The 19647-nt window shown below is 41.9% G+C and overlaps 1 protein-coding gene across 1 annotated transcript in view; it reads right to left on the reverse strand.

Annotated features, from left to right (window-relative positions):
* LOC106611479 (N-lysine methyltransferase SMYD2-A) overlaps positions 1 to 19069 on the reverse strand; it is a 45165-nt gene extending 26096 nt beyond the window's left edge. The window contains exons 1-2 of the mRNA XM_045723717.1: positions 18537 to 19069; positions 9314 to 9377 (exon numbers count right to left, since the gene is read on the reverse strand). Of these exons, the coding sequence (XP_045579673.1) occupies positions 9314 to 9377; positions 18537 to 18721 (249 nt within the window). The 5' untranslated portion in view covers positions 18722 to 19069. The remainder of the gene's footprint in view (positions 1 to 9313; positions 9378 to 18536) is intronic.
* Positions 19070 to 19647: the final 578 nt, after the last annotated feature.

Here is a 19647-nt window from a genome sequence, read left to right on the forward strand (position 1 = left end):
AGTTTTTACAATCCATCCCGGCTGGGATCAGAGGAAGAATTCACTGCAGGGAAAAGCTGTAATAGACATTACTTTCCTGGACTGAGAACTGAGAGAGGCAACACCGACATACAAGTAATATACAGCTAGTACATTATTCATTTCCTCTGAAAGTGGCGCTGTGATTGTGTAAAGTGGTGGAAGTCAATGAGTATCGTAAGATGGCAAGTCTAATTTACAAACCCACTATCAATACTGTTCCCGGCACCGTCCACATCGGATGCTAATTGACAGCCTAGTTCATGTCTATTCCTGGTTGGTGATCTCTATAGTTTCAGGGTTGTGAAAGCCTGTGTTGACATATTCATAGAAAGATCGAATGGGAGAGGACTAAGATCATGTCATTGGCAGAAGTCCTGTGTTGTTATATTTCCCAGAAGCCCATTCATATTGATCTGCGGAGCTTCTCATCTCAATAGCTGTGTTGTATCCGGTCTTGATATCGTATCTTTTAACTACTTAATTTTCAACTTAGTCTAGTAAATAAAACAATTCATTAATTATTTGTGGCCTTGAAGTCATTTGGGTTTTTGCAGCTCCAGCACTAATGACTATTCAGAATGAAAACATAGTAATTGACAGTTGATTATACTAATTGTTGATACAGTAGTGATTCATGATCATTACACAGGTGCACCTTGTGCTGGGGACAATAAAAGGCCACTCAAATGTGCACTTTTGTCACACAACACAATGCCACAGATGTCTCAAGTTTTGAGGGAGCGTGAATTTGGCATGCTGACTGCAGCAATGTCCACCAGAACTGTTGGCAGAGAATTTAATGTTCCTTTATCTAACATAAGCCACCTCCGTTGTTTTAGAGAATTTGGCAGTACGTCCAATCGGCCTCACAACCGCAGACCACGTGTAACCACGCCAGCCCAGGACCTCCACATTCGGCTTCTTCACCTTTGGGATCGTCAGAGACTAGCCACCCGGACAGCTGATGAAACTCGGTTTGCACAACCAAAGAATTTCTGCACAAGCTCATCTGTATGCTCGTTGTCCTCACCAGGGTCTTGATCTGACTGCAGTTTGGTGTCGTATCTGACTTCATTGGGCAAATGCTCACCTTCGACGTCCACTGGCATGCTGGAAAAGTGTGCTCTTCACTGATGAATCCCGGCAAGATAGCGTGTATGGAGTCGTGTGGGGGAGCGGTTTGCTGATGTTAATGTTGTGAACAGAGTGCCCCATGGTGGCGGGGTTATGGTATGGGCAGGCCTAAGCTACGGACAACAAACACAATTGCATTTTATCTGTCGCAGTTTGAATGCATAGAGATATCGTGACGAGATCCTGAGGCCCATTGTTGTGCCATTCATCTGCTGCCATCATCTCATGTTATTTCAGCATGATAATGCACGGCCCCATATCGCCATCATCTCTACACAATTCCTGGAAGCTGAACATTTCCCAGTTGTTCCATGGCCTGCATATTCACCAAAATGTTAACTGTTGAGCATGTTTGGGATGCTCTGGATTGACGTGTAGGACAGCGTTTTCCAGTTCCCACCAATATCCAGCAACTTTGTACAGCAATAGAAGAGGACTGGGACATTCCACAGGCCACAATCAACAGCCTGATCAACTCTATGAGAAGGAGATGTGTGACACTGCATGATGCAAATGGTGGTCAAACCAGATACTGACTGGTTTTCTGATCCAGGCCTCTACTTTTTTTAAGGTATCTGTGACCAACAAATGCATATCTGCATTCCCAGTCATGTGAAATCCATAGATATAAATTAATTTCAATTGACTGATTTCCTTATATGAACTGTAATTCATTAAAATCTTTGAAATTGTTGCATATTGCATTTAGATTTTTGTTTAGTATACCTGCAGCACTCCAGGAACTGGGTTGCCTAGCCCTGTCCTACAGGGTTATTGAACACAGCCATGGGGCATGATGTTGTTTCAGAGGAAGGCCCAGTGCTGTTGAACACAGCTCTGTTTCAGAGGAAGGCCCAGTGCTGTTGAACACAGCCATGGGGCATGATGTTGTTTCAGAGGAAGGCCCAGTGCTGTTGAACACAGCCATGGGGCATGATGTTGTTTCAGAGGAAGGCCCAGTGCTGTTGAACACAGCTCTGTTTCAGAGGAAGGCCCAGTGCTGTTGAACACAGCTCTGTTTCAGAGGAAGGCCCAGTGCTGTTGAACGCAGCCTAGTAGTTGCGTTACACTGGTTGTGTGGGTTCACTATGACCTTTCCTTAGGGGGATCCATTTCTCTGGAACACACAAGCGCGCCACACACACACACACTTTCCCTGGGGCCTCGTTTATAAACGTTGTGTACTTACAAAATATACCCCAAAACATGCATGCGTCAGTTCAGGGAAAAAGTTGGCATTTATCAAAACTGAAATTAACGAGAGCATGTGTTTAGCTCTATGGTCTTTACACCGTACGCAGGCAGTAGTCTAGTGTTTTGTGAAAATGATCACATGCTTATTCATTACAATAAAAACAGGTAAATAACATAACAAGATGCAATCATTCGCCACTAGTGAGTAGAGACAATTTCTTGCATTTTTTTTTTTTGCACTCTAAAATAGTTAGAAATAAGCCAAGGCATCCATTTCCTTTCCACGATCATTGCAGAATAAATTCCTCACCTTTTTCTGACTGTGATGGTTTCATACTTATGAAGTAGCCTATAGGCCTACAATGTCCCAGCTTCTCATTTAATTGAAACGCACTTTACAGTAGAAAAATAGATAAAACTACTTCAAGTATTTTTTCTCTATTCGATCCGGAGCGCAGTTTAAAAAACCAGTAGAACAGAAGATTCCCATTTTATATGTTTTTGTCTGAATAATATCTCAAGTAAACAATATTTCAACAATATTACAATATTCAATATTTCGAATACATAGGCTTCTTTTATAAACATTTCAGAATGTACTTCGTATTTCATATTTCTTATTCCTTGTGTTTTTTTCTAGTAATACATCGCTATTGATTATTGTATAGTTAAGTTTTGAATTTGCATAAAGGCATTTCACTGTACTTGTGCATGTGACATTAAACCTTGAAACTGAAACTATTAAAATTCCTCACCACCTTTTCTGGCCGTTGGTTCATCTTCCAGAGGAAGCTTTAGCCTTCAACAAATGACCATGTACATCTCTCATTCATTGGCCCTATTAGGGAGGCTATTATTTCATGTATTCTGCTCTGTGGATCCGATAGGGAGCGCGGCTTATAATATACAGTACAATTTAACAGATGAACAGACAGTTGGACCTTTTGCTTTGAAGTGTGTAGGCTACCACTGTAAGCAGGCCTACTGTAGTTAAATCTTTTGTTGGGGGATTATACATACTAGAAAAGGTTTTAGAATTTGCGAGCAGCGTAGCATATTTAGGGTCAGGAAAAAGTAAACGCAAAACATTATTGAATTCAAACGATCTATCTGTAATTGTTTATTGAATTACAAAGTGCTTTCAGAAAGTATTCAGACCCCTTTACATTTATGTTATAGCCTCATTCTAAAGTTGATTAAATTGGGGTTTTTTGCCCCTTAATCAATCTACACACACACACAAACACCCCATAATTACAAAGCAAAAACAGGTTGACATTTTTGCTAATTTATTAAAAATAAAAAAAATATCACATTTACATAAGTATTCAGACCCTTCACTCAGTACTTTGTTGAAGCACCTTTGGCAGCGATTACAGCATTGAGTCTTGGGTATGATGCTACAAGTTTGGCAAACCTGTATTTGGGGAGTTTCTCCCGTTCTTGATGCTGCCACCACCATGCTTCACCGTCAGGATGGTGCCGGGTTTCCTCCAGACGTGACGCTTGGCATTCATGCCAAAAAAGTTCAATCTTGGTTCAATCAGACCAGAGAATCTGTTTCTCATGGTCTGAGAGTCTTTAGATGCATTTTGGCAAACTCCAAGCGGGCTGTCATGTGCCTTTTACTGAGGAGTGGCTTCCGTCTGGCCACTCTACTCACTCTATTGGTGAAGAGCTGCAGGGATGGGAGACCCTTCCAGAAGGACAACCATCTCAAAAGAGGAACTCTAGAGCTCTGTCAGAGTGACCATCGGGTTCTTGGTCACCTCCCTGACCAAGGCACTTTTCCCCCAGATTACTCAGTTTGGCTGGGCGGCCAGCTCTAGGAAGAGTATTGGTGGATCCAAACTACTTTCATTTAAGAATGGAGGCCACTGTGTTCTTGGGGACCTTCAATGCTGCAGAAATGTTTTGGTATCATTCCCCAGATCTGTGCCTCGACACAATCCTGTGTCGGAGCTCTACGGACAATTTCTTTGACCTCATGGATTGGTTTTTGCTCGGATGTGCACTGTCAACTGTGAGATCTTATATACACAGGTGTGTGCCTTTCCAAATGGTGGACTCCAATCAAGTTGTAGAAACATCTCCAGGATGATCAATGGAAACAGGATGCATCTGAGCTCAATTTAGAGTCTCATAGCAAAGGGTCTGAAATACTTATGTAAATAAGGTATGGGTTGAAACATTTTAATAAATGTGCTACAATGTCCAAAAACCAGTTTTTTGCTTTGTCATTATGGGGCATTGTGGGTAGATTAATGAGGAAAAAAATAAAAATGTTATCCATTTTAGAATAAGGCTGTAACATAAAATGTGGAAAACATCAAGAGGTCTGAATACTTTCCGAAGGCATTCTATATATGTGACTCGTTTCAGGAAACTAGGCGTATGTCACACGTTACTACTTAACAGGAGAGGCACAGTTGAACATAAACAAATGCTTTATCAAAATTCATTTTTTTTGGAAGAAATGCCTTCTGGAACATGTGAAGTTTCATGTGCCGTAATAACAAACTTGTATTCCATACATAAATACAAAACACAATTGTTAAATTACGAGCCTAGTTGGTTTAGCCACGGAAAAAGTCAGGAACCTTCCCACTTGCCATGATTGGCTGAGATAATGGATGAGCTGGACATGCTGGGAGAGGAGTTTGGATTGGTCTGCCATGTAGCATGCTCTGTCTGTAACGTGAGCTCTTCCGTATGTGTTGATAGTCCTGTCTACCGCAACGTTTTTGAAAGATATAACGTTAGCCATCAAGAACTACAAAAGTTTTGCTACTTTTCTCCACAACATTGATGCTCTGAATTTGGCGGGCTCTATCGCCAACCTACCTACCTACCTACCTACCTACCCAAAAGACTCCACTTCCGATGGATTATGACATGACCCATCAAGTTAGCCAGGTGTGTCTGGGGGTGATTACGGACATCTATTATTTTTCATGAACATGTGTACATTTCTAGACAATAGTGACCCATCCACTTAGTTAGATGTGGCTGAGGGGTAGTTATAGCATGTTCTTCACATGACCCATCAATTTAGACACGCGTGTTGGGTAATCGTCATCTAATAATTATAAAATATTTTTTTTCTTTACACTTTGTTTTTGATATTGCTACCATGCAAGTAACCACTTCAGGTGTACCATTTACACCATTTGTATCCTTTGCATGTGACAAATGAACTTAGATTTGATATAGCATGCGTTTACCACCATGGCCGCACATGTGAATCCTTAAAGAGATGGGTGGGGCTAAAGCTTAAGAGGGTGTGAACGATGCTGAAAGGGTGTAGACAAAGAGCTCTCCAGTAGGTGTACCAAAATATTCAAGGGCAATTCTCTCAAAGTGAGGTTACAAGTTTATCAACTTTCAAAGCAGAATTCCTTTCCCATTGTTCCTCAACTGCAGTGTATGATATACAATTTTCTAGCTCTGGATCTTTACTTTTATCCAATGTAAAAAAACACAATTAAAAATGTTGCTACATAAGACCGAATCAAGGCGGTTGGTCACAAATGTGGAAAAAGTCAAGGGGTCTGAATACTTTCCGAATGCACTGTGTGTGTGTGTGTGTGTGTGTGTGTGTGTGTGTGTGTGTGTGTGTGTATAGAATAAGTTAAAGGAAAAACAAAGAAATAGAGGAACTTATTCTGGAACGATCAAGTATAATATTTTATAAAAAATAAGGCAAATTATATTGACTTTTTTTAAATGCAAAAATTATTTTTGAATCTTCAACATAGAAGAAAATGCTACCTGAAATAATTTACAGAAACCTGTTACAAATGATGGGAGTATTCCATGATTCACCAAATGGTATTTCGAAAGAGGAAGCAAAATACTTTTATCCAGATTACAACCTCTCACTTTCAGTTAATTGAATACGGAACCTTTTTTTAAATATCGCCCTGTCTGAAAACAAGCCGTACAAAGCTGGTTGCAATTACAGTTTCATCCTCCAGAAAAGATAGCACAAATATTATGGTTAGATTCAAATATTTATTATGTAAAAAAAATATTTCAATTTTTTTTTACAAATGTTATAAAAAAATGTTACAAATTGAATTATCTTTGTGAATGACATTATGAATAGGAGAGGTGGAGTTGTCACGTGGCATTAATAAAATATATGAAAATGTTTGCTCTATCCAAAATTACAACCAACTGATTGCAGCATTAACGCAAACATGGAGGAGGCATGTGGAAGGGGAGAAGGTAAGGAACTTGTTTGTCTGACCTTTATTACAGATCAAAATTGTCACACAAAAAAATAAAAATAAGTTTTACTTGAGGACCAAAACGCTGACAGCGGCACCATGCAGGTTGCAAAATAGTTGGGAAGAGATTTTCGATGTGCCGATTCCATGGCACGTGGTTTATGAACTGACACACAAATCTTGATAATTTTATTTGAGTTTTTCTATTTAAATACAAAACTTCTTGCCACAAACAGAATGCTATGTATACGGGGGCATACAACCATCTCAGCAGATTTTGCTTCAGAAAAACAGAATCATTAAACCACTTATTTTGGTATTGCCCCTTTGTAGCTTGTTTCTGGTCACAGGTTTAGGAATGGCTGAAAAATCACAACATTTATCTCAAATAAACCCTCCCCTTTTGGGAGATTTGAAAATCCATAATCAAAACAACAATATAATAATACTTTTAGTAAAAATACTTATCCTTATCTTACAATCAGTAGATATGCGATTAGAAAAAGGTTCCGAATTTTATGTGAAACATCACAGTACAGTTGACAAATATACAGCACATGGAAAAAACAAGATGGCGGTTTCCAGTTCTAGGTGGGATGGACAGAGTAGCTAAGGTGTGGGATTAAAACCTCGTGTTCTATAATAGTTATGACTGAAAACACATTGTAGCATGTATAAGTACTATCTATCCAGATGTAATGTATATCAAATTACTTTATTCTTGCTATGTAAGGACTGTGGAAAACAAACAAAACATAAAATATATGTGTAGAATGTAACAAAATAAAAAGCTGCAACGACTGAGCTAGTGGATGGGACCAAATTTTGTGCGACATTTTAAAAAACTAAGTTAAAAATGTCTAAAATGTGCTAAATGCTAAGGTTTGCTAATTTTGTAGCCAGTTAGCTATCTAGTTAAGTACTTAGCTTCTTGCTAAATCAAGCGTCACTTGGTAACAGCAGAGAATCCCCTTCTGGATCAAGAGCCCTTGCTGTCTAATATTTGGGGTTTTGGCGTGCAGCAAACTGTGAGTAGCATTTTTTTTTGTTACTTGTGTCATGACGTTGGCCTTTGGGTAAGGTTTATGACCCCCCCATAAATATCTTTCTCCCTTCCCCTCTCTTTCTGACCCTACTGAAGGACTTGAATAGCCTGTGTTAAATATAGAGAGTCTGGGAACATCAAACAAATGGGGAAAAGGAACCATATTTTGGTAATAAAACCAGTTGGAAATATGCTTGGGAATGTAATGAGTATGGATGTCAGTTCGGTTGTCATCTGAGACATTATGACTGATGACAGGACGACATAAACTGTACCTGAGAAAGTATACACCCTCTAGTTATCAGAGTAACATGGAATTGTTATGCAATTGAAATGTTTGATATTGAAATTGTTTGTTAGGAGATTAAATGTAATTTTAGCTTCCAAATGAGAGAATTGGGTTTTCATAAGGAAAGTGCCCTGCTTGATCAGTGGCCCACCCCTGTGAAGAGACAGGGGTTATAAACGATGAAACACATCCTTCCCCCTCTCCACTATATAAGCCTTTGACGAAAAGATAACCATGTTCCAGTACGTGAGGTCTGCAGCCTCTACGTTAGAAGGACACACATGTCAAGTACAGAACTAAGCCAACCTTGGCGTGAGCTTTGGTGGCGAATGGTATGAACTTTGATCTTATTCACTACAGAAGTGATACTTCCTAGCCGTTGAGTTAGCAACGGCCGCTGTAGACGTTGGCTAGGAAAGGACGGACGACGGATCCAGTCTAACAGACGGACGAAGATACCACCACGTATCCAATTTACCACCAGAGACATTCTTCCGAGGACAGGAAGATCTGTTGGCCAACCCGGCCAGCATCTACGACCAATCTACCGAAGCGCAGCTCAGAGTAAATATTTATTGCATTTTCCTTTTCCAAATGGGCGGTAATTTAGAATGCATAAGATAATGTATTTACGATAGCATTGCTGCTGTTTCTTTGTTCCTAAGTCTTCCCGCTCTTTCATTCAAGCCCAACCCCCTTTCCTTTGTGTAACCAGCCATCATGTATGACATCATTTGTATTCGGTGTATTTGTAATTCTGTGTGATTAGTTTAGGTATTTAGTAAATAAATAATTAAACCCAATTTTGTATTGCTGATTCAACTTGTTAGCCAGGGTTCGTGAAGATAGCCAAGAATTTACAACTTTCATTATGAGACTGAAAATAAGATAAGGGTTAATATTGACTGCTATCGATGTAAAATATGACTAAGTATTTTAAGAGTTTATTCGGAAGATAACGGCTCTATAAACGTTCTTCCGTGGTGCCCCGACTTTCTAGTTAATTACATTTACATGATTAGCTTAATCAGGTAATATTAATTACAGAGAAAGGATTTTATAGGTTAGCATGTCATATCACTTAATCCGGCATAGCCAAAGACACGACACTTGTATAACTTTATGAGTTGGGATGTCCTGCAAATAGTTTAGGTCAGAGACGGTATAAGAATTGTTCGTAATGCGCTCATTAGCATTTGCTATGGGATTTGACATGTACTTGTTAGCGTTGTAACCATCGGTTCTCAGAGGATCAGTGGGGTTTGAAAAAAGCACCCTTTGTGTTCAGTGCCTGTATTACCGAATATCCTGAATATCCTGGGGATGTTACAAGGTCAACATTACACTGTTCACACACACCGTCATATAGTAAGCATGCTAACCACAAACACACTATACCTGGCAGTCGATCTCACAGTAGTAAGCTTGTTTACACTTTCCACATTTGGAGAGGCCTTCCCTCCTGCAGAGAGAGAGAGAGGAAGAGAGGAGAGAAGAGAGAGGGAGAGAGAGGGAGAGAGAGGGAGGGAGAGGGAGGGAGAGAGAGGGAATGTTGTCAAATGTTGTTGAAAGTTGAGATGAGTGAGACATCAAGGATAGCAAGATATTACCTACACACTATGCTCTCGCTGTCTCAAACACACACTCTAGTGTGGACTCTCATCCATCTCTCTGTTAAGGGCAGATGGTGCAAAGAAAGGTCACTTTTATATATATATAAACCTGGGCATGTCTCCAGAAACAAGTGAGGCTGTGGTGTGTGTGTGTGTGTGTGTGTGTGGGTCCATGTCTGTGTAGGCTACATATAAAAGGCCTGTCCTAGAGAGAGTCAGGAGTGCCACTACTAAAGCAGGTTCCGCTCTACTCTCTCAGCCTCACGGTGTGTCACAACAAACTAAAGTAGTGTCCGCTCTACTCTCTCAGCCTCACGGTGTGTCACAACAAACTAAAGCAGGTTCCGCTCCACTCTCTCAGCCTCACGGTGTGTCACAACAAACTAAAGCAGTGTCCGCTCTGCTCTCTCAGCCTCACGGTGTGTCACAACAAACTAAAGCAGTGTCCGCTCTACTCTCTCAGCCTCACGGTGTGTCACAACAAACTAAAGCAGGTTCCGCTCCACTCTCTCAGCCTCACGGTGTGTCACAACAAACTAAAGTAGTGTCCGCTCTACTCTCTCAGCCTCACGGTGTGTCACAACAAACTAAAGTAGTGTCCGCTCTACTCTCTCAGCCTCACGGTGTGTCACAACAAACTAAAGTAGTGTCCGCTCTACTCTCTCAGCCTCACGGTGTGTCACAACAAACTAAAGTAGTGTCCGCTCTACTCTCTCTGCCTCACGGTGTGTCACAAACTAAAGCAGGTTCCGCTCCACTCTCTCGGCCTCACGGTGTGTCACAACAAACTAAAGCAGGTTCCGCTCCACTCTCTCAGCCTCACGGTGTGTCACAACAAACTAAAGCAGGTTCCGCTCCACTCTCTCAGCCTCACGGTGTGTCACAACAAACTAAAGCAGGTTCCGCTCCACTCTCTCAGCCTCACGGTGTGTCACAACAAACTAAAGCAGGTTCCGCTCCACTCTCTCAGCCTCACGGTGTGTCACAACAAACTAAAGCAGGTTCCGCTCCACTCTCTCAGCCTCACGGTGTGTCACAACAAACTAAAGCAGGTTCCGCTCCACTCTCTCAGCCTCACGGTGTGTCACAACAAACTAAAGCAGGTTCCGCTCCACTCTCTCAGCCTCACGGTGTGTCACAACAAACTAAAGCAGTGTCCGCTCTACTCTCTCAGCCTCACGGTGTGTCACAACAAACTAAAGCAGGTTCCGCTCCACTCTCTCAGCCTCACGGTGTGTCACAACAAACTAAAGCAGGTTCCGCTCCACTCTCTCAGCCTCACGGTGTGTCACAACAAACTAAAGCAGGTTCCGCTCCACTCTCTCAGCCTCACGGTGTGTCACAACAAACTAAAGCAGGTTCCGCTCCACTCTCTCAGCCTCACGGTGTGTCACAAACTAAAGCAGTGTCCGCTCTACTCTCTCAGCCTCACGGTGTGTCACAACAAACTAAAGCAGGTTCCGCTCCACTCTCTCAGCCTCACGGTGTGTCACAACAAACTAAAGTAGTGTCCGCTCTACTCTCTCAGCCTCACGGTGTGTCACAACAAACTAAAGTAGTGTCCGCTCTACTCTCTCAGCCTCACGGTGTGTCACAACAAACTAAAGTAGTGTCCGCTCTACTCTCTCAGCCTCACGGTGTGTCACAACAAACTAAAGTAGTGTCCGCTCTACTCTCTCGGCCTCACGGTGTGTCACAAACTAAAGCAGGTTCCGCTCCACTCTCTCGGCCTCACGGTGTGTCACAACAAACTAAAGCAGGTTCCGCTCCACTCTCTCAGCCTCACGGTGTGTCACAACAAACTAAAGCAGGTTCCGCTCCACTCTCTCAGCCTCACGGTGTGTCACAACAAACTAAAGCAGGTTCCGCTCCACTCTCTCAGCCTCACGGTGTGTCACAACAAACTAAAGCAGGTTCCGCTCCACTCTCTCAGCCTCACGGTGTGTCACAACAAACTAAAGCAGGTTCCGCTCCACTCTCTCAGCCTCACGGTGTGTCACAACAAACTAAAGCAGGTTCCGCTCCACTCTCTCAGCCTCACGGTGTGTCACAACAAACTAAAGCAGGTTCCGCTCCACTCTCTCAGCCTCACGGTGTGTCACAACAAACTAAAGCAGGTTCCGCTCCACTCTCTCAGCCTCACGGTGTGTCACAACAAACTAAAGCAGGTTCCGCTCCACTCTCCGTCTCAGCCTGTAGCCTTCAGACCAAACAAGACCAGGGTTGAGTCAATATAATTCCAATAAATTCAGAAACTAAACCAAATTCCAAATCTTCCTCGTTGAGAAGCATTGAAGAGAATTGGAATTTCAGTGTACTTACTGATTTGACTGGATTGACCCCAACCCTAAACAAGAGCTCACCTATTTAGCATTTCTGAGAGTGAGCATATGACTGATTTGATCAGTCCTGTAATGAAACTCACAATTGCTGCAATAGGTGATAGTGATGCAGGTGCCGAGAGAGAGAGACAGAAAGAGAGACAGAGAGAGAGAGTCAGAGAGAGAGAGACAGTCAGAGACAGACAGAGTCTTCTCATGCTTTGTTGATTTCAAAAAAGGCTTGACTCAATTTGGCATGAGGGTCTGCTATACAAATTGATGGAAACTGGTGTTGGGGGAAAAACATAAAATCTATGTACACAAACAACAAGTGTGTGGTTAAAATTGGCAAAAACCACACACACACACACACACACACACACACACCTCTCTTTCCACAGGGCGGTGGGGTGAGACAGGGATGCAGCTTAAGCCCCACCCTCTTCAACATATATATCAACAAATTGGCGAGGGCACTAGAAAAGTCTGCAGCACCCGGCCTCAACCTACTAGAATCTGAAGTCAAACGTCCACTATTTGCTGATGATCTGGTGCTTCTGTCACCAACCAAGAAGGACCTACAGCAGCACCTAGACCTTCTGAACAGATTCTGTCAGACCTGGGACCTGACAGTTAATCTCTGTAAGATAAACATAACGGTGTTCCAAAAAAGGTCCAGTCGTCAGGACCACAAATACAAATTCCATCTAGACACCGTTGCCCTAGAGCAAACCAAAAAACGATACATACCTCGGCCTAAACAGCAGCGCCACAGGTAACTGCCACAAAGCTGTGAACGATCTGAGAGACAAGGCAAGAAGGGCCTTCTATGCCATCAAAAGGAACATAAAATTAGACATACCAATTAGGATCTGGTATGTCTAATAGAACCCATTGGTCTGTGGTCCGCTCACCAACCAAGAATTCACAAAATGACAAACACCCAATTGAGACTCTGCATGCCGAATTATGAAAAAAATTATCCTCTGTGTACAACGTAAAAAAAATAAATAATGCATGACACCCACTAATTATCAAAATCCAAAAAAGAGCCGTTAACCTGTTATGGGCAGTATTTTCACAGCCGGATAAAAAACGTACCCGATTTAATCAGATTATTACTCCTGCCCAGAAACTAGAATATGCATATAATTATTAGCTTTGGATAGAAAACACTCCAAAGTTTCTAAAACTGTTTGAATGGTGTCTGTGAGTATAACAGAACTCATTTGGCAGGCCAAAAGCTGAGAAGATTCCATGCAGGAAGTGCCCTGTCTGACAATTTCTTGCCCTTCTTGATTATCTCTATCCATTACAGAGGATCTCTGCTGTTACGTGACACTTCCTACGGCTCCCATGGGCTCTCAGAAGGCGGCAAAAAGCTGAATCGTGGCTTTGCAGGCTCTGGCTGAAAAAAAGTAGCGCGTTTGGATAGTGGCTGGTTACAGTACTGTGAGACTCAGGCCCGTGCCCGCGTCGACCCCATGCTTTGTTTTCTTTCGTCTGTTTACCTAAACGCAGATTGCCGGTCGGAATATTATCGCTTTTTTATGAGAAAAATGGCATAAAAATTGATTTTAAACAGCGGTTGACATGCTTCGAAGTACGGTAATGGAATATTTAGAAATCTTTTGTCACGAAATGCGCCATGCTCGTGACCCTTATTTACACTTCGGATAGTGTCTTGAACGCACTAACAAAACGCCGCTGTTTGGATATAACTATGGATTATTTTGAACCAAACCAACATTTGTTATTGAAGTAGCAGTCCTGGGAGTGCATTCTGACGAAGACAGCAAAGGTAATAACATTTTTCTTATAGTAAATCTGACTTTGATGAGTGCTACATTTGCTGGGTGTCTAAATAGCTAGCCGTGATGGCTGGGCTATCTACTCAGAATATTGCAAAATGTGCTTTCACCGAAAAGCTATTTTAAAATCGGACACCTCGATTGCACAAAGGAGTTCTGTATCTATAATTCTTAAAATAATTATGTTTTTTGTGAACGTTTATCGTGAGTAATTTAGTAAATTCACCGGAAGTTTGCTAGTTCTGAACGTCACATGCTAATGTAAAAAGCTGGTTTTTGATATAAATATGAACTTGATTGAACAAAACATGCATGTATTGTATAACATAATGTCCTAGGTGTGTCATCTGATGAAGATCATCAAAGGTTAGTGCTGCATTTAGCTGTGATTTTGTTTTTTGTGACATATGCTAGCTTGAAAAATGGGTGTCTGATTATTTCTGGCTGGGTACTCTGCTGACATAATCTAATGTTTTGCTTTCGCTGTAAAGCCTTTTTGAAATCGGACAGTGTGGTTAGATAAAGGACAGTCTTGTCTTTAAAATGCTGTGAAATAGTCATATGTTTGAAAAATTGAAGTTTTTGTATTTTAAAGGAATTTGTAATTCGCGCCACGCCTATCATTGGATATTGGAGCAGGTGTTCCGCTAGCGGAACGTCTAGATGTAAGAGGTTAAATTCTACAACCACCTAAAAGGAAGCCATTCCCAAACCTTCCATAACAAAGCCATCACCTATCGAGAAATAAACCTGGAGAAGAGTCCCCTAAGCAAGCTGGTCCTGGGGCTCTGCTCACAAACACACCCCACAGAGCCCCAGGACAACACAATTAATCCCATCCAAATCATGAGAAAACAAAAATAAATTACTTGACACATTGTAAAGAATTTACAAAAAAAGAAACTGAGCAAACTAGAATATTATTTGTCCCTAAACAGAGAGTACACAGTGGCAGAATACCTGACCACAGTGATTGACCCAAAATTAAGGAAAGCTTTGACTATGTACAGACTCAAATCAAACTTTATTTGTCACATGCGGCGAATTCAACAGGTGTAGACCTTACCTCTATTCCTTATAAACTAAAGTAAAAAATAATAAAAATGAACACAATAAAATAAGAATAACGAGTACCGGTACCGAGTCAGGGTGTACCGGTACCGAGTCAGGGGGCACCGGTACCGAGTCAGGGGGCGGAGGTACAGGTTAGTTGAGGTAATTTGTATATGTAGGTAGGGGTGAAGTGAAGATGCATAGATAATAAACAGCGAGTAGCATCAGTGTAGAAAAAAAATGGGAGGGGTCAATGTAAATAGTCCAGTGGCCATTTGATTAACTGTTAATTGTTCAGCAGTCTTGTGGCTTCTGGGGTAGAAGCTGTTAAGCTAGCCTTTTGGTCCTAGACTTGGTGCTCCGGTACCGCTTACCGTGCGGTAGCAGAGAAAACAGTCTACGACTTGGGTGACTGGAGTCTCTGCCAATTTTATGGGCTTTCCTCTGACACCGCCTATTCTATAGGTCCTGGATGGCAGGAAGCTTGGCTCCAGTGATGTACTGGGCCGGACGCAGTACCCTCTGTAGCAGCTTACGGTCAGATGCCAAGCAGTTGCCATACCAGGCGGTGATGCAACAGGTCAGGATGCTCTCGATGGTTCAGCTGTAGAACTTTGAGGATCTAGGGACCCATGCCAAATCTTTTCAGTCTCCTGAGGGGGAGAAGGTGTTGTCGTGCGTTTGATGGTTCGTCTGAGGGTATAGCGGGATTTCTTATAAGCGTCCGAATTAGTGTCCCGCTCCTTGAATGCGGCAGCTCCAGTCCCCATGCCAATAAAGCCTCTTAAATTGAATTGAGAGGGTGTGTCTGTCAGAGAGAAAGTTTTGTTTTTATTTTTTTTAACTTTCGGGTTTTGTACACCAGCTTCAAATAGCTGAAAGAGAGAGAAGAGGAGAGAAAATAGAGAGAGATGTCTGTCTCTCTCCTCCATTTTGTTTCAGTGCAATTAAGATGATCTTATCGCTACGATGCTTTTGGGAAACCCAACTGAAAGCAAACTGTGTGTGTGTTTATCCTTTTGTCTTCAACTGAGTGTAAACAAGAGAGGAAGAGGCGAAGCGAATGGACTTACTCCGCGCAAAATCTGTCCGCGAGAGATGAGCCCCTTTTTGTATGGTCTCCGAGCGTGTCGAATTACACGGCAGCAGCTAATGTGTGATCCTTAATAAATACCAAAACACCTGATCTCACCTGCCTTCAATGATTGAGGACATGTATTTCCATTGTTAGAGCGGTCACTCGGCTATCTTGTCACTATAATAGATATTATATGGGTGGTGATATTATGAGGGTGGTGCGGTCTGCACACCGCATTACCGGGGGCAAACTACCTGCCCTCCAGGACACCTAGAGCACCCGATGTCACAGGAAGGCCAAACAAAAAGAATTAAGGACAACAACCACCTGAGCCACTGTGTGTTCACCCCGCTATCATCCAGAAGGCGAAGTCAGTACAGGTGCATCAAAGCTGGGAACGAGAGACTGAAAAACAGCTTCTATCTCAAGGCCATCAGACTGTTAAACAGTCATCACTAACTCAGAGAGGCTGCTGCAAACATACAGACTTGAAATCAATGGCCACTAATAAATGGATCACTAGTCACTTTAATAATGTTTACATATCTTGCATTACTCATGCCATATGTATTTTATACTATCTATTGCATCTTGCCTATGCCGCTCGGCCATCGCTCATCCATATATTTATATGTATATATTCTTATTCAATTCCTTTGCTTAGATTTGTGTGTATTAGGTAGTTGTTGTGGAATTGTTAGATATTACTGCACTGTTGGAACTAGAAGCACAAGCATTTCACTACACTCGCATTAACATCTGCTAACCATGTGTATGTGACCATTAACATCTGCTAACCGTGTGACCAGTAACATCTGCTAACCGTGTGACCAGTAACATCTGCTAACCGTGTGACCAGTAACATCTGCTAACCGTGTGACCAGTAACATCTGCTAACCGTGTGTATGTGGTAATCTTTGGTATAAATGAGGGAGTCGCTGAGGAGCATGCCTCTTAAGAAAGCATTCCATGTACAGTACCAGTCAAACGTTCGGACACACCTACTCATTCAAGGTTTTTCTTTATGTTTTACTATTTTCTACATTGTAGAATAGTAGTGAAGACATCACAACTATGAAATAACACATATGGAATCATACAGTAACCAAAAAAAGTGTTAAACAAATCAAAATATATTTTATATTTGAGATTCTTCAAAGTAGCCACCCAGCTTTGCACACTCTTGGCATTCTCTCAACCAGCTTCATGAGGTAGACACCTGGAATGCATTTCAATTAACAGGTGTGCCTTGTTAAAAAATGTATTTGTGGAATTTATTTCATTTTTAATGCGTTTGAGCCAATCAGTTCTGTTGTGACAAGGTAGGGGTGGTATACAGAAGATAGCCCTATTTGGTAAAAGACCAAGTCCATATTATGGCAAGAACAGCTCTAATAAGCAAAGAGAAACGACAGTCCTTCATTACTTCAAGACATGAAGGTCAGTCAATCCGGGAACATTTCAAGAACTTTAAAAGTTTATTCAAATACAGTCACAAAAACCATCAAACGCTATGATGAAACTGGCTCTCATGAGGACCGCCACAGGAAAGGAAGACCCAGAGTTACCTCTGCTGCAGAGGATAAGTTCATTAGAGTTACCAGCCTCAGAAATTGCAGGCCAAATAAATGCTTCATAGAGTTCAAGTAACAGACACATCTCAACATCTACTGTTCAGAGGAGACTGCATGAATCAGGCCTTCATGGTCAAATAGCTTCAACGAAACCACTACTAAAGGACACCAATAGGAAGAAGAAGAGACTTGCTTGGGCCAAGAAACACAAGCAATGGACATTAGACCGGTGGAAATCGGTCCTTTTGTCTGATGAGTCCAAATTTGAGATTTTTTGGATGATCTCCGCATGTGTGGTTCCCACCGTGAAGCATGGAGGAGGAGGTGTGATGGTGCTTTGCTGGTGACACTGTCAGTGATTTATTTAGAATTCAAGGCACACTTAACCAGAATGGCTACCACAGCATTCGGCAGCGATACGCTATCCTTAAAAATGTTTTTTTGGTTTTTTGTACTAATGTTACTGTCCCCACTACAACAAAAATACATGTACATTTTGTCCTTTAAACATTGAATTGGACTGCAGAATTCCAATCATTCTTATGGAGGACTGTTAGGGAGTGCCAATATGGCAGGCCAGAAGCTTCAAAGCCTCTCAATGGCAAATACATAGCATCAGCAATCCAGGGTTTATATACCTCATTGGTCTCAACGCAATTTCATTAATTCCTTCTTGGCAGAACAACAAGCTGAGCCTGATGTCGCGTTCCCGTACTTGTCAGAATTCGGAAACGTCCGACTTGATGATTCGTTGTACGCGGCACGTGTATAACTACAACCAGATATGCAAGTCGTAAATGCCCGAGTTTTCTAGTTCCAACTACTACGTGAACGCGGCATGCTACTGAATGGGCCTTCTCAGAAGAAACAGCTGTGTGTTTTTGTCAGCTGCTGAAAGCCACATGGTTCGGAGTGACATCCACTTCTAGTCAATGCCTTCCAGCATGTCGAATTATTTCTACAACGTTATTGTTTGAGAACACCTTACTGTAGAAGAAAAAATAAATCGACAACATAAAACAGCCGTATATCAAGTGACAATAGAGCGAAATATCCTATTCATGTAGAATAAGGTTAGCCAGATAGCTTGATAGAACCACAAACAGAAGTCGTAGATATAATGTATATTATATAACACCAAACACGTCGTGTTTTGACAGCTGTCCCATACCTGGTGAAGCAGTATTCACAATGCGCTCCTCTTTCATTCACCGTCAGGACGTAGGAATAGGCAGGACAGGCAAACACGAGGTCTCCGACAGCAAAGTGCTTCACAGCCCGTAGTCCCCTGCCTTTCCCCGGGCTAGCGAACCTCTCTGTCCCCGCTATTCCCTCGTTCTTCATTATGCCATTCATATTTAATGCCGTGGTCTGTTGACCTAGGTGACTAGTTACGCTACTTTTTACTTGCTTGTTGACTACCCGAGCTTGCTGACGTTAGCAAGCCAGCGACCTAGATAACGTTGGTTGTGTCCTTATGCAAAAAAAAATAATAATAATACAATGATCAGACTTGCTAGCGTTGTTCCTTGTCTGTCTGTGACTAGCTGGCTTTAGCTACACGCACTGACTACATACAGCCTCTCACCAATACCAAACGGCAAGGCTATCATCAGCTAGCTAGCCTAGCATCATATGGTTAGCTTGTCACTTCTACGACCAGTCCTTGATTACGACACAGAACTACAGGATACAGAGGTCCTTAATGCCACGTTCATGTGCTAGTCGGAACGACGACACATTTCAGACTTGCTAACGTGTTGTAGTTATCCCACGTTCCGCGTTCAACCAGTTAGCAAGTCGGAGTTTTCTATTTCCGACTAGGTAGTGAACGTGACATAATGCCCCCATAGCTTCAGTGTGAGAAAGCTCCCAGAATGGTTCAGATGTTACTGGAGATAATACCAAATATGTTTTATAACTAGCTCATTGTCCTATATATCTGTGGTATTATCACACTCACTAGCCTCCCATTGGAAACGACATGGTGTGGTCTATCTTGGTAGGCAGGGTAAACCCCGTTTAGGTGATTTCTGGTATATCATGGCACGTTTTTGGACTAATTCAGCAGTTTTTTTTTAACCTGATTTAGTACAATACCATTGGACATTAATGTTGAAAGTTCAATTTATATTCCTAGAACTTAAGTTGAAAATGATGCTGTCGCTACTTCCTTTTGACAAGGCATGTTGATAAATAGTCAAAACAGTTTTAAAGTGTCCAAATCAATAGCCAATAAGCAGAAACAGTTGGTGATATATTGAAAACCTAAACATAAAATG

Source organism: Salmo salar, chromosome ssa09 (genome assembly GCF_905237065.1).
Source record: "Salmo salar chromosome ssa09, Ssal_v3.1, whole genome shotgun sequence".
Taxonomy (NCBI): domain Eukaryota; kingdom Metazoa; phylum Chordata; class Actinopteri; order Salmoniformes; family Salmonidae; genus Salmo; species Salmo salar.